The 12329-nt window shown below is 42.8% G+C and overlaps 2 protein-coding genes across 3 annotated transcripts in view; one reads left to right on the forward strand and one right to left on the reverse strand.

The window, feature by feature from the left end:
* The first annotated feature begins 320 nt into the window (after nucleotides 1-320).
* On the forward strand, nucleotides 321-8601 carry psme3ip1 (proteasome activator subunit 3 interacting protein 1). Of its 2 annotated transcripts, XM_035642150.2 has the most exons (8): nucleotides 321-442; nucleotides 2569-2700; nucleotides 2788-2886; nucleotides 3447-3568; nucleotides 5951-6090; nucleotides 6335-6417; nucleotides 6689-6898; nucleotides 8103-8601. In XM_035642150.2, exons 2-8 carry the CDS (start codon nucleotides 2574-2576, stop codon nucleotides 8105-8107), a joined length of 786 nt encoding a protein of 261 aa, XP_035498043.1. In that variant the 5' UTR covers nucleotides 321-442; nucleotides 2569-2573; the 3' UTR covers nucleotides 8108-8601. The 2 variants fall into 2 exon arrangements, with proteins under 2 accessions (XP_035498043.1, XP_035498042.1); XM_035642149.2 differs by lacking the exon at nucleotides 8103-8601 and having other exon boundaries at nucleotides 6689-8096.
* Nucleotides 8602-10777: 2176 nt separating this feature from the next.
* cpne2 (copine II) overlaps nucleotides 10778-12329 on the reverse strand; it is a 30848-nt gene continuing 29296 nt past the window's right edge. The window contains exon 16 of the mRNA XM_035642137.2: nucleotides 10778-12004. Coding sequence (XP_035498030.2) covers nucleotides 11897-12004 — 108 coding nt within the window. The 3' untranslated portion in view covers nucleotides 10778-11896. The remainder of the gene's footprint in view (nucleotides 12005-12329) is intronic.

Raw genomic sequence — 12329 nt, forward strand, 5'->3', positions numbered from 1 at the left:
CACTGTAAAAAAAAACCTGACTATTAAACTTTAATAAGAAAATGACAATATTTTATCTACTGTTAAGATGCTAGTTTAAGTTTGTTTGGGAAAGAAACTCATTACACGGAAGATAATTATAATCATAATACTATTGTCTTTAGATTCTATCCTGCACTACACCTTTAAAATCAACTGGATCATAAAAACGTTTCAGATATGATGTGGCCAATATATTTACTGTGATATTGTGATATCTCCTCTGTCGTTCAGAGAAAAACGGTATGGTTATGTTTTTATAATCTTAGTTATTTTAATCCATAACAAAGAAAAGCGAAAAAATAATAATAACGATGCGGAACCATAGAGGTCGGAACTGATGTCGAGCGTCGCAAAATCCCGACGAGCCGTTTTCACGGTGACTAAACGTCATTTATCTGGAGCAGCAATATCATATCGGCAGGTAAGTGTCAATGCCCACGGGTTATTATCACGATATGACTCGTACCTGCTTTTAAACTTGCAGTCCGCACAGTCGTGCATCTGAAAACAACGAGTTTCCACCGTGACACGATAGTGTCGCGCTGACGAGCGGCGAAAACAGTTAGCTTGGATGCTAACGGAGCTAACGTTAGCCGGGAGGGGGGCTTCAGGCTGCAGGCTGCACACAAGGCATCTGCGCGTCCGCAGTTTCTCTCGACCACCGACTACTAAAACAACAGAACCGCTGACAACTGTTTATCACATTGATATCTGCGTTGGGTACTTGTTGTATCGTTGGGTCGTGTAGCTCGACGGGCTAAACCTACCTCAGGGGCTAATGTGCACGATGAACAGGTGTGACACAAACTTGTAGCGTCTGTACGTGCAGTAGAATCAGATTCGGTCGTCGCCTCGTTGCACATTGTCTAATGTAGTTTCATTGTGTTTGTCTCTAGTTAGCTTAAATTGATATAAGCTATAATCGCGTGTGATGATTAAAGATGACCACCAGGGGGAGCCCAAACCCCGCACAGCCCGAGTCAAGTGTAGTCATCATCTTTTTAATAACAACAATATGAAAAACATGAGTCGAGAATATATCTCCCACATGCAGTTGTTGGGTTTTCAGGACCATCATGAACTAACTGCTTTAATATCACTACTTACTACAGATGCAGTGAATCTCTTTCCAGGTTCAACTTTCCTCTGAAATTATACAATAAATTAACCCTAAATATTTGACATATTTGGTGGAGCTGCAACAGTTAATCGATTAGTAATCGATTACTAAATGAATCGCAAAGTATTTTGATAATCGCTTAATCATTTCAACTGTTTTTTATGAAAGAAAGAGTCAAATTTCTCTGATTTCAGCTCTCTTAAATGTGAATATTTCCTGGTTTCTTTGCTCCCCTGTGACAGTAAACTGAAGTCTTTGGTGTGTGGACAAAACAAAACATCATGTCGGGGTTTGGGGAAAACACGATCAACATTTTTTCCGCAATTTAATGACATTTGATGGACCAAACAACTAATCGATTAATCGAGAAAATGATCAAAAGATTTATCGATTATGAAAAAAATCCTTAGTTGCAGCCCCAGTCAGCTGTAACACAATCATAAACTAACAGCTTGAATATAAGTATGGACTAAAGATGGAGTGAATCTCGGTCCAGGTGCACTTTTCCTCATTTAACCCCAAAATATTTGACGCGTTTAGTGACTGATCATCTCAGGGTATGTGACTTGTTGAATGTGACCATGGTTCAACATCTTGCACTTTGTTTCTCCTGCCGACAAGAAGAAGTGAAATTAAATTAATTCGGTTTAATCTGTCGATTACTTTCCCGATTTATCCATTAGTTGTTTGGTCCATACAATGGAGAAAAATGTCGATTGTGTTTCTCCCAAACCCCCAAGATGATGTTTTGTTTTGGCCTCACACCAAAGATATTCCGTTTACTCTCACAGAAGAGCAAAGAAACCAGAAAATATTCACATTTAAGAAGCTGAAATCAAAGAATTTTGACTTTTTCTCCCCATAAAAACTACTTGTACCGATTAATCGATCATCAAACTAGTTGTCGATTACTAATCCATTAACTGTTGCAGCTCTCTGTGCAGCATTAAACTGCCATTGTCATTTAATAGTGTGATCAGTATTAAGAAACATTGTTGACATTCATGTATGTGATGGCAAAATGCTGAAGTTGGTTTTATCTGCTGCCGTGGTTGCATTAGGAAAATTACAGATGGAAATTATAGTCTCCGCTTGTTTTTTAACTATGACACTCACTGCTAATAAGTTGCCTTGTCCTTGAGTCGATATCAGTGGGTTGCACAGGGGTTCTTGCTCCTGGGACACGAGCAGAGTTTTAATGGATCACACAGTAGATTATTGATTACTCTGTTGCTCAACAACACTGGGAGAAAAAATTCAATTGGATCCGCAAATTTCCAGCTCCCAGAGGAAAACCACAGCTATTGAATTGACCTCTTCACCTCTTAGTCTATTAAGGGGAAATAGACTTTCTCCAGGCTTAATGAGAACACACGTATTTATTTGTAAGTATACTCAAAACTATCGTGTGTGTTTGTGTTTGTAAGTTGTAATGGAAGGGGGAGGGGCAACGGGTGTGGACCTCAGCAGGAAGTTTGTTTCGGAGACGGAGCTCGATGAGAAGAGAAAGAAACGACAGGAGGAGTGGGAGAAGGTCAGGAAACCTGATGACCCGGAGGGTAAGAAAACAACGCACAGATCCAAGATGCACCCAAAAAACCTCGGAAATAAAGATCCTCACGTTTGTTTGTTTGTGTTCTCTCCAGAGGCCCCAGAGGAGGCGTACGACTCGCGCTCCCTCTTTGAGCGGCTGCAGGAGCAGAAGGACAAGAAGCAGGAGGAGTTTGAGGAGCAATTGAAATTCAGTGGGTTTTTGTTCCTGTGTTTTTCCGATGTCATTAGGGACTTTTGTCCTCCCTTTGTCATCTAGGTGTGAATGAACAACTGCTCCACCGAGACAAAGACCTAGAAGTTATGTGTAGAGACCGATCGATATAGATTTTTTGGGGGCCGATGCCAATATCGATATTTGGGAGTATAAGATTACATCGACCTATATATGTATATTTATTTTTAAATCTGGCAGTGATTCCTAAGATGTCGTTATCAAACCTTTATGACAAAGAAATGTAATTGAGGCTTGATGTTTTAGTTCAACCATACAATTTATCATAAATAACTGTCAATTAAAAATGCAAATACAACCAAATACACAGAACTTTATAATAAACATTTATTTGACGTAAAATGTGAACATAAATGCACATTTAAATGTAATGTATCAAACGTTCAGCTAGTTTTCAGGATTTTCTTTTTACACCAAGGGTTACTTGTGTGTGGATTTTAAGCATATTATTGATGGTTTGTGGAAAATGCACCCTCCTCCTGCCATGTGTTTAGAGCATGTTTGTTTCCATGGTGACAGGGAACATGGTGAGAGGATTGGACGAGGATGAGTCCAGCTTCCTGGACGAGGTCTCCCGGCAACAGTGTCTGGTGGAGAAGCAACGCAGGGACGAGGAGAAGCAGGAACTGCTGGAATACAGAATATCCTTTTTATGAAATATTTGTTTGCAAAATCACTTGCCCTTTTAATTGGTGGCTTTTCTTTCAGGCAGATAGTTGATGCCACAATGAGAGATTTCAACATGTATTAGCATAGTGCGAGCTGGATATGGATTTAAATGTAAACTGTAGGAAAAGCGTAATGACGAGAGCCGCGTGTCCTGCTCACTGGCCCCTGAACTCACCGTGACGAGTGTGATTGTGGGAAATTCTCTCAGTTTCAGCGTTTAGTTGAGCAGCGAAGCTATTTCCAGGTAATTTCAAGCCTTTCATGCCCCCCCCCCCCCCCCCCCCCCCCCGTTGACATGCATGCTGCTCATACGGGAAGTCTCTTGGTTCATGTATGATAAGCAGCTTTATGCGTCTTGGCAGAGCGAGGCGCGTTTTTTCCACCACCGTCGAGCTCCTGCTGGGACTGCAGCATGCATACATTTACATACAGTACACACCTCCTATACTGTAATCTGTGCTTGTGTGTGCGTGTGTGTGAGCAGCATCATGCTGTAAAATTGTTGTCCATAAATAGTAAAAGGTACGTCTTTACAGAGGCGCTGAATTGCCACATTGGAATTAAAAATATCTTAGGTGTTTTTCATCATAACGAGAACGTTTTCTCACTCAAACGTGATCATTTCCTCGTTAAAACGAGATCTGTGACACATTGTTTACTTCTCATCTGGGGAATGAGGATGGAGAGACACATGGAGTGACTCTACGAAATCTACTGGAAGAATGTATCGCCAAACATTTAAGGAAAAAGGCAGATGTTTCGACTTCTCAAGGACGTGCACAGTCCCTCCACGTGCCTCTACATCCTCAGCCTCCAATTCTCCCAGTTGAGACGCAAACAATGTGTCACAGATCTCGTTTTAACGAGAAAACTTTCCTGTTATAACGAGAAAAATATGTCGTAATAACGAGAATCACCTAAGATATTTTTATTTCTACTGTGGCAGTTCAGCGCTTCCGTACGTCTTAGTGTCATATGAAGGGGAAAGTAGCCAGCTCTTTGAGATATAATCTGTTTGAAGCTCATTTTTTGTTGTTTAGCAGTGTGTACGTGTCACCCGATAAAAGTTTTTCTGAGAGGGGGTTTATTTTCTTTTTGCTCAAACAAATCAGTAGCATGTTACTGTCGGAATTTGTTAGCCTGACTGCACAATTGGTACCTGAACTGTTTCATCTCTATCAATGAAAAAATATTTTAATATTTATTATGGGGTTTTTTGTATGTCAATTTAAAAACAATTGTACAGATGCATCGAGCTCTTAACGGGTTTTTTTTAGGCCGATACTGACATTGATATTCGGGAGTTTAAAAAGATCCAACAGCAACATGTCAGTCGTCAAGACCCAGACTGTGCTGCCTGTACTCTTATGTACTTGATAGCACATACACATGCAGAAGGACAGACATATTTACATAAATACAGTTACTAGTTCAAACTGTGTCCGTCTGTTCCCCCATTTCTGTCTTGTCCATTTCTATTTAGAGGCTATTTTTGTCAGTTGCCAGCTCCCTCTCAGCTCTCATTTTGAATTTGCCTCATGAAGAAAACAAATCTTATTAGCTGAATTCATGTATTATAGAAAAGTCCACTTTTAATCCATACAGTCGTAGGTTAGGTTCCACAGCCTACGGAATTCTTGCACGGCCACATGTTACAGTTTGTCCAGTCGCGTTGCCTGTTGCTTTTTGTGCTTATTTCCCCCCCCCGTGAACTCGCTCTTTGTCTTTGCAGACAGACAGGTCTCAGACACAGACAGGTTTGTCTGCGGATGAAGAGAGTGGGGTTGTCGTGGAAACTGTATCACAGGGCCGGGTGGTAACTAGGGTGATGATTTAAAGCGAGTCATTTGCTGCCGCTGTGAGCACAGAGTCCTCGCAGGTTAAAGGCACAAAAACATCGGGACCTGCTCATCTGTATCTCGCACATACCGAATCCCTGGTGCACCACCTGTCGCCCCCTTTGTCTTCCAACCTCATTGTGTGTCAATGTTCCACCGTCTGTCTGTCTCTCTTCATCTCGACCCTATTTCACGTCTCCTGAGCGCCGTCCTTCACCCGATCTTCTTCTTCTTTTAGCCACTTTATCTGTGTCGCTCTCTCGTCCCTCTTTTCTTCACTCGGCCTCTGCGCCCGACTGCTTTTCTTAGTCTCTCAGAACAGAGTGCCTTCTTTCTTTTTTTCTTCTTCTTCCCAGCTATGAGGAGATTTAATGGCTCCGCCTGAAGCCAGGCCAAAATGTTACTTGGGGAATTGCATGCGGCCGAATGGTTTGTATGTTTCTACCTGGCCCACAGCCCCCCACTCTGTTCCCCTCGCTCCACTGTGGTCTATTCGTCTTAACTCTGCACCGTCACAGCGCTCTAGTGAAGCAAGCGTCTGTCGAAACACGCAGAGAGCCCGAGAAGAAGGCAGCACCTAAACACTCGGGACCGGAGCAAAGGACCAGCCACCTGTCTCAGGCCCACCTGTTGGCTGGAGCAGTCAAGAGACGCAGGTAGTAGATACGTTACACCTGCACAGAGCCGGCCCCTAGTCTGTGTGGGGCCCAAAGCGCCACTAATACTATTTGTCAATGCTCGATTGTTCGCACACCTTCTGTCCTTTTTTTGTGACATTGCCTTTATCTTCAACTTTATACGCTACTGCCTGGTGGTTTTTGACCTACTTTCTTAATGAAACCCTGATTTACAGCAACTTTAAATCTTCTTCAAAATCTATTTTTCCCCCCTCTCACCCAGTTCTTCCCAGTCGTCAGACAGCAGTAAGAAACAGAAGGTTGAGATCACAACGGCGGCCACAGGAAATGGAGACAGACATACAGGTGCGCTGCAGCCTGAGGACTAATGCGAGGGGGGCCGTTGAGGTGGATAGAAATGGAGTTGTACACCTCTCACACAATGTACAATATTCAGCTGTGTGCTGCACACAGCCGGAGAGTGTGTTTTTCTTCCACATGCAGAGACTCACTTGTTCACTCACTTTCCATTTAGTTTATGCTTTTCTCCCCGCCAACCTTTCATCCTGACCTCTTGCAAAAGAGCCCGTTTGCCATGTTCAATCTCTGAATCTGACAAGAGTGTTGTGCTGTTCAGAGCAGGAGGCGGGAGCAGGAGGAGGAGGAGCAGGGGGAGCTGGTGATCGACACGCTGTCCCCGACCTGAAGGAGAAGGTGCCGTCGGCCCCCCCGGGCTCCGGTCAAGGCGTGCTGCACCTGCCGTCGGCGGCCGTGTGCGTCGGCGTTCTACCGGGACTCTGGGTCTACTCCGGCAGCAGCGACTCGGAAAGCAGCTCGGACAGCGAAGGTAGCGTGGACGCATTCATGGTGCCGTACCCCCGGCTCAGCAAGGCTTACAGATAGACACAACAACACACACACACACACACACACACACACACACAACCTTTGACTCATGTTTACCTGCCTGTAGTTTGGTTTGCAAACAGTCAGAAGAGGTAACCTCACACAAGAAATGCACACACACACACACACACACACACACACACACACACACACACACACACACACACACACACCCACACACACACAGACAGAGTAAAGGTCATACATATACACAATGTTATACAGGAACACACACACACAGAAAGCAGAGGCTACAAGTGCATATCATGTTAGAGTCATATACTGGCAACCAGGGGCGTAGCACTGGGGGGGAATAAGGGGACAGACTACCCAGGACCCAAAGGTGGGGCTGGAAAACCCTGGAACTAGTGTTTTCTAAGTAATTAGTGTCATCACATAAATTAAAAATTGGCGGAATACTTTGGTTGAGAGACTGAACTATGTATTTCGAAGAGAGTTTGTCTGAGGTTCTCCCTCTCACCGCCTTACAAAAGGCGCAAAAAGGTTTAGTCCGCCCGTCACGACTCGGCATGAGAATCTGTCAGCTGATCTACTGACCGGTGACTTCGTCTGACGTTGTGTTCCCTCGAGAAAACGTGAAGTCTGGGTCCCAGAAGAGAAAAGAAAGAGAATAAAAACAAACCGAGGGAAAACAACTGTTAATTTCTTTCAAAAGAAAAGTGGTTAGCTATTAGCATCTCCTACCACGCCGTTTAGCTAGCAGCTACCTAGCTGAAATCGACACAGCTGCTATTGCTAGCTAGCTAATTGTAACTTTTACTGGCTGAATACAGTAGAAGTTAGCTAGCTAATAACTCTTAGAACACACACACAGTATCATAAATTAATCAGCATCATAGCTGCAAACACACACACACACACAAACACACACACACACACACAGCAGACATTTCCAGTATTCCTGTTGTTTTCACAGCTGTGAGTTGAACTGTTGCTCTTTGTCGCCAGACAAAGTTCAGCCTAGTCATTTTAAGTCCTAACAAACAATTTAACAATTCAAACAAATTTTAATTTATCCTGAACTAAATCTGTGTATCTATTTGTGTGTTTGTTTTTTTCCCCTATTGTGGCTCTCAAACATGACACCTCCGCCCTTCCTTTCCCCCTAATCACATCTCACGCAGTTTAAGCCGAGCATCCAATCCCGCACTGCCTACCCCCCTCCCGACGACATCCCGCCCCTACCCGCCCCACACACACCCCTCCCAACCCGAGCCACAGCGACTGCAAGTTGTGCTATTGGCTGAGGGGGAACAGTGATTGACAGCTGTGGAGCGAGGAAGAGGCTGCTTTTTAGACTGTGTGACATGACTCACACTGGCTTTACTTTTTTTTTTGTTAAGCTATCGGCAGCCAGAGGCGCGAGGGGCAGGACGCGCTTCTTTCTCCCTTATGGGGTTCAAATGCAAACGTTTGAATGGTTTGGCGAAATGTTTGTGTTTGTTCGTTCGTGTGACGTGCTGTGTTTTTTGCTTGTCAGTAGTTTTTTTTGTTTGTTTGTTTTTTTGTCATCGCGCTGGAAATGATGTTGGGACTGTTTTCTGCTGTCTCGGGGCGTTTTGGAGCTTTTGTCTTGTTGGTCAACGTCTGAGCAGAGAGAGAAATAAAGAGCTTTCCCTCAAACTGTGTCTTTACTTGTGTGACCGAGACGGAGATCCATTCAATTTGCAGGTTAGTGATTTTCTTAAATTTCAGGCGCCACCTATAATTTAGAAATCCTCCTTCACTTTATTCCCAGCCCAATGATTGATACCTTCCCTGAATTATAGGTCCAAGGTTCCAGAGATTCCTCCCTACGGAACTGGCAACTGTCTGCAAGATTTTGCCCAAAAATGCCCTGGCGGCATATTCCTTAAGAGATTAGCAGTCCTCAACCCCAAACAAGAGATTAAGTCAAATAACATATATCTTTGAGGTGATTGATCTGACGTCACGTCACACACCTCCCTTTGGCGCCGTAAATGGGTTCATGCTATTTTTTCCCCCACATTTTATCAAGTAGCACTGTCCCGAGGCAACGTAAACACACAGTGAAGTGTGAAAATTGGTGGAATTCTCGGTGCATATAATGACAGTGTGGAGAAAATGTCACCGCCGCTGCTGCAGTGAGGCTTGTTTTCACCTCTGACAATTTATTCTCAGTGTTTTCCTTTAAGAAGCAGTCCCCCCCCCCCCCCCCCAGTAATATCTAAAGACCTAATTTACGCCTATAGGTACTGTTCAGGTGTAAATGAACCCAAGACACATTGAGGATGGATTGATCCAAAAAACTTGGGAGTAAGTTATTTTTTCTCTTTCGGTTTCCATATGCTGAGGTTGATGGGTGTTTTTTTAATACCCTACTACACCTTTAAAGAAGGAAGCTGTAATTATGACTGCAAACACAGAACTTTACAATGGGAGCGGGTCCAGGTTGAGAGATAACCTCAGTGTGGACACCGCAGAGACAAAGTAACACCAGATAACAGTGTGAACCAGTTCAAACTATGTCTAGATCAAATCTGGATACAAGGGAAAAATAAAGTAGAAACTATTGATTTTATTGTAATTTATTAAAATGCACCATGTGAACCCATTTCTTTAAACATTATTTTTAAAAGGTTTGAAAGATGAAGACAAGTTTGTTTTAGGGGGTTAAGGGATCTGAAATGTAGCTCAGAGACAGACCTGTGGGCCAGGAAAAAAATGTAATGTGTAAAATTGTGCTAGATCAAAACTAATTCAGGTAATTGGTTTTCTGGGATGTGTGTTGAGTGCTCATTAAAAACCTTGGCAGGAGAATGGTGCATGTGGAGCCGAGCTCAGTTTTGTGATTGAGATAGAAAAACATAGCGTGGCAGTCGGTGGCACTATAAACCCCCCCGTTGTTTGGGTTTGTCATGACTGATAAAATGTCTCCGTCGTGTCTCTCTGCCTCTGAAGATATTTTTTTTTTATCTGGCGTTCACGTCCAGTAACAAACATTTAGGTTTTTATCTGAGTCTGGCAGTTCGGTATCTCTGGTGTAGCTGTGAATCAAGAGTTGCTATGACAACAAATGATTTTTTAAAAATACATCAATTCAGGATTTGAGCTTTGAGCCACACCAAGCACAAATCAACAAACTCCCCCCAAGGTTTTAGAGGATGTGCTGGTTTTTGTAGGAATTGTTTTATTTCTCTTTTACGTCACTGATGCTGCATTTCGTGTAAATCGAATTAAGTGTGTTCAACTGGTAACATGCAGCTGTAATTCACAATCTCTTCAATACAAGATAAAGCAACATAAAAAAAAAAGTCTAAGTTGACTCGTGGCGTTAAACAAAGATCTGGTGTGATTGTTTTTTTGTCACCACCCACGATCTCATTTCTCTATATACATTTGTGTTGCATCTGCCTGTGGTCTTTTTTGAGGGCTGCAACGAACCATTATTGTTCCATTAATTTGGTAATTATTTTCTCGTTTGCGTTTAGTTGTTTGCTCCATAAAATGTCATAAAATTTTGAAAAATGAAGATAGTGTTTCCCAAATCCCAAGATGATTTTTTGTTTTGTCCACACCAAAGATATTTAGTTCACTGTCATAGAGGAGCAAAGAAACCAGAAAATATTCACCTTTAAGAAGCTGAAATCAGAGAATTTTGACCTTTTTTTTCATAAAAACTACTTGAAGTGATTAATCGATTATCAAAATAGTTGGCGATTAATTTAGTAATCGATTACTAATGGTTAAACTGTTGCAGCTCTTGTCGTTTAATTGGCTTCCATCCGCAGATGGGATACTTCCTCCGGTTTATTAACCTGAGTGTAGGCACGGATGCGACTTTTATGAAATGAATATCACATTTATTACAAAGATGCACAGTAATACACGTGGTAGCGTTTTTTTTTCAAGTACACTATTCAGCACTGCATAAAAAGTACATTTAAAAACATTGGCTCGTCAGCACATTAAACGGCATCATATAAATATACATTCGATTATACTGTACATGCATATCAGAAAACGTCCTCCTCCACTTCCGCTCATTAAACTTCTGACATGTCACACTTTCCACGCAATCTCAATAAAATATTTACAAAAATCTCGGACATAATTTGAAATAAAAATCATGCGATCGTCGGCGTACGCTTGTAAACAGTAGAGTAGATGTTGACAACATGCGGGGGAGGAAGCAAATACAAGGATATTTTTTTGCAAAAAGCGAGCATAATGGCCCCATATTTCACAAGCCAGATGAGTTTGCTGGGTATCTCACATCTGTCCTGTGTCACTGCTACAGCCGCCGACACTGACCCTGTCCTCTTCATTCAGATTAACACAGTGAAGCTTTTAAACCCGCCTCCAGACCGTTCCCCCTGCAGTTGAAGAAACTGTGCTGTGTTCAGGCTCAATCTGTGAGTACTCCTCCCGCACATAATAAACCCAACTTCCAACATGACCTGCTACCTGAAAGAGGATCCTTAACAACAACAGGGAGGAGGATTCGACCACTGATAACCGTTTAGCTTAGAAAGGACTTTACACCAGATAGTTGTATGTATCACATGGTATCAGGCACAAAACACACATGCAAAAAAAAACAAACTACATCCTGATGAATCCAGATATTCCCCCCCCCCCCTAAAAAACAAAAGGCTTGTGTCTTACTGTGCATATTCATATTATCACGTGGAGACACCTGCCCTCACTTTAGACTCGCAGGATCCTTTACACATTATAGATCTGAGCTGGAAACAAGGGAACATCACTTCTGATGGATTCACACTGGATACTGACCAAGCTATCTTTTTTTATCTAAAATATAAAGGCAGGGATGTTTTGTTTTTTGGTCCACAACTCACTTTTGTTCACAGCTGACATACACACTTTAAGAGGTTTTGTTGAGCGACCGCGCGGCGCATGGGCTTCTTCTCGTCCTCATCCTCGCGGGCTTGTCTCACTCCGGTGCCGGGTTGATGGGCGGCACGTTCCGCTGTTTGAAATACTGGGTGACCTGCTGAGGCAGCTCGGCCAGAACCGACTTGGCGAGAGTCTCCTTCGGCGCCTGGGAGAGAGATTTAAAAAAAAGAGCAGGACGACACACGGTCAAATCTACAGCAACAACAAAATCCCTGGACATATTGTCGTTAGAAGGATTACATTACTCTTTTGATCCTGCCTCGAGCGGCTTTTACCAACCTAGAGATAAATGATGGTTGTGTGGAATCTTGTATAAGGACACTCCTTTCCACATGTTTGTGTAAACCTGACCTCAACCCCATGCAACACCTTTGGGATGAAATACAACTGCATTGAACATCAGTGGTCGATAAAAAAGAGTTTCCAGGATCTCCAATTCAAAATCCTACTAACGTTTGTTCCAATGCTTG

Source organism: Scophthalmus maximus, chromosome 7 (genome assembly GCF_022379125.1).
Source record: "Scophthalmus maximus strain ysfricsl-2021 chromosome 7, ASM2237912v1, whole genome shotgun sequence".
Classification (NCBI taxonomy): domain Eukaryota; kingdom Metazoa; phylum Chordata; class Actinopteri; order Pleuronectiformes; family Scophthalmidae; genus Scophthalmus; species Scophthalmus maximus.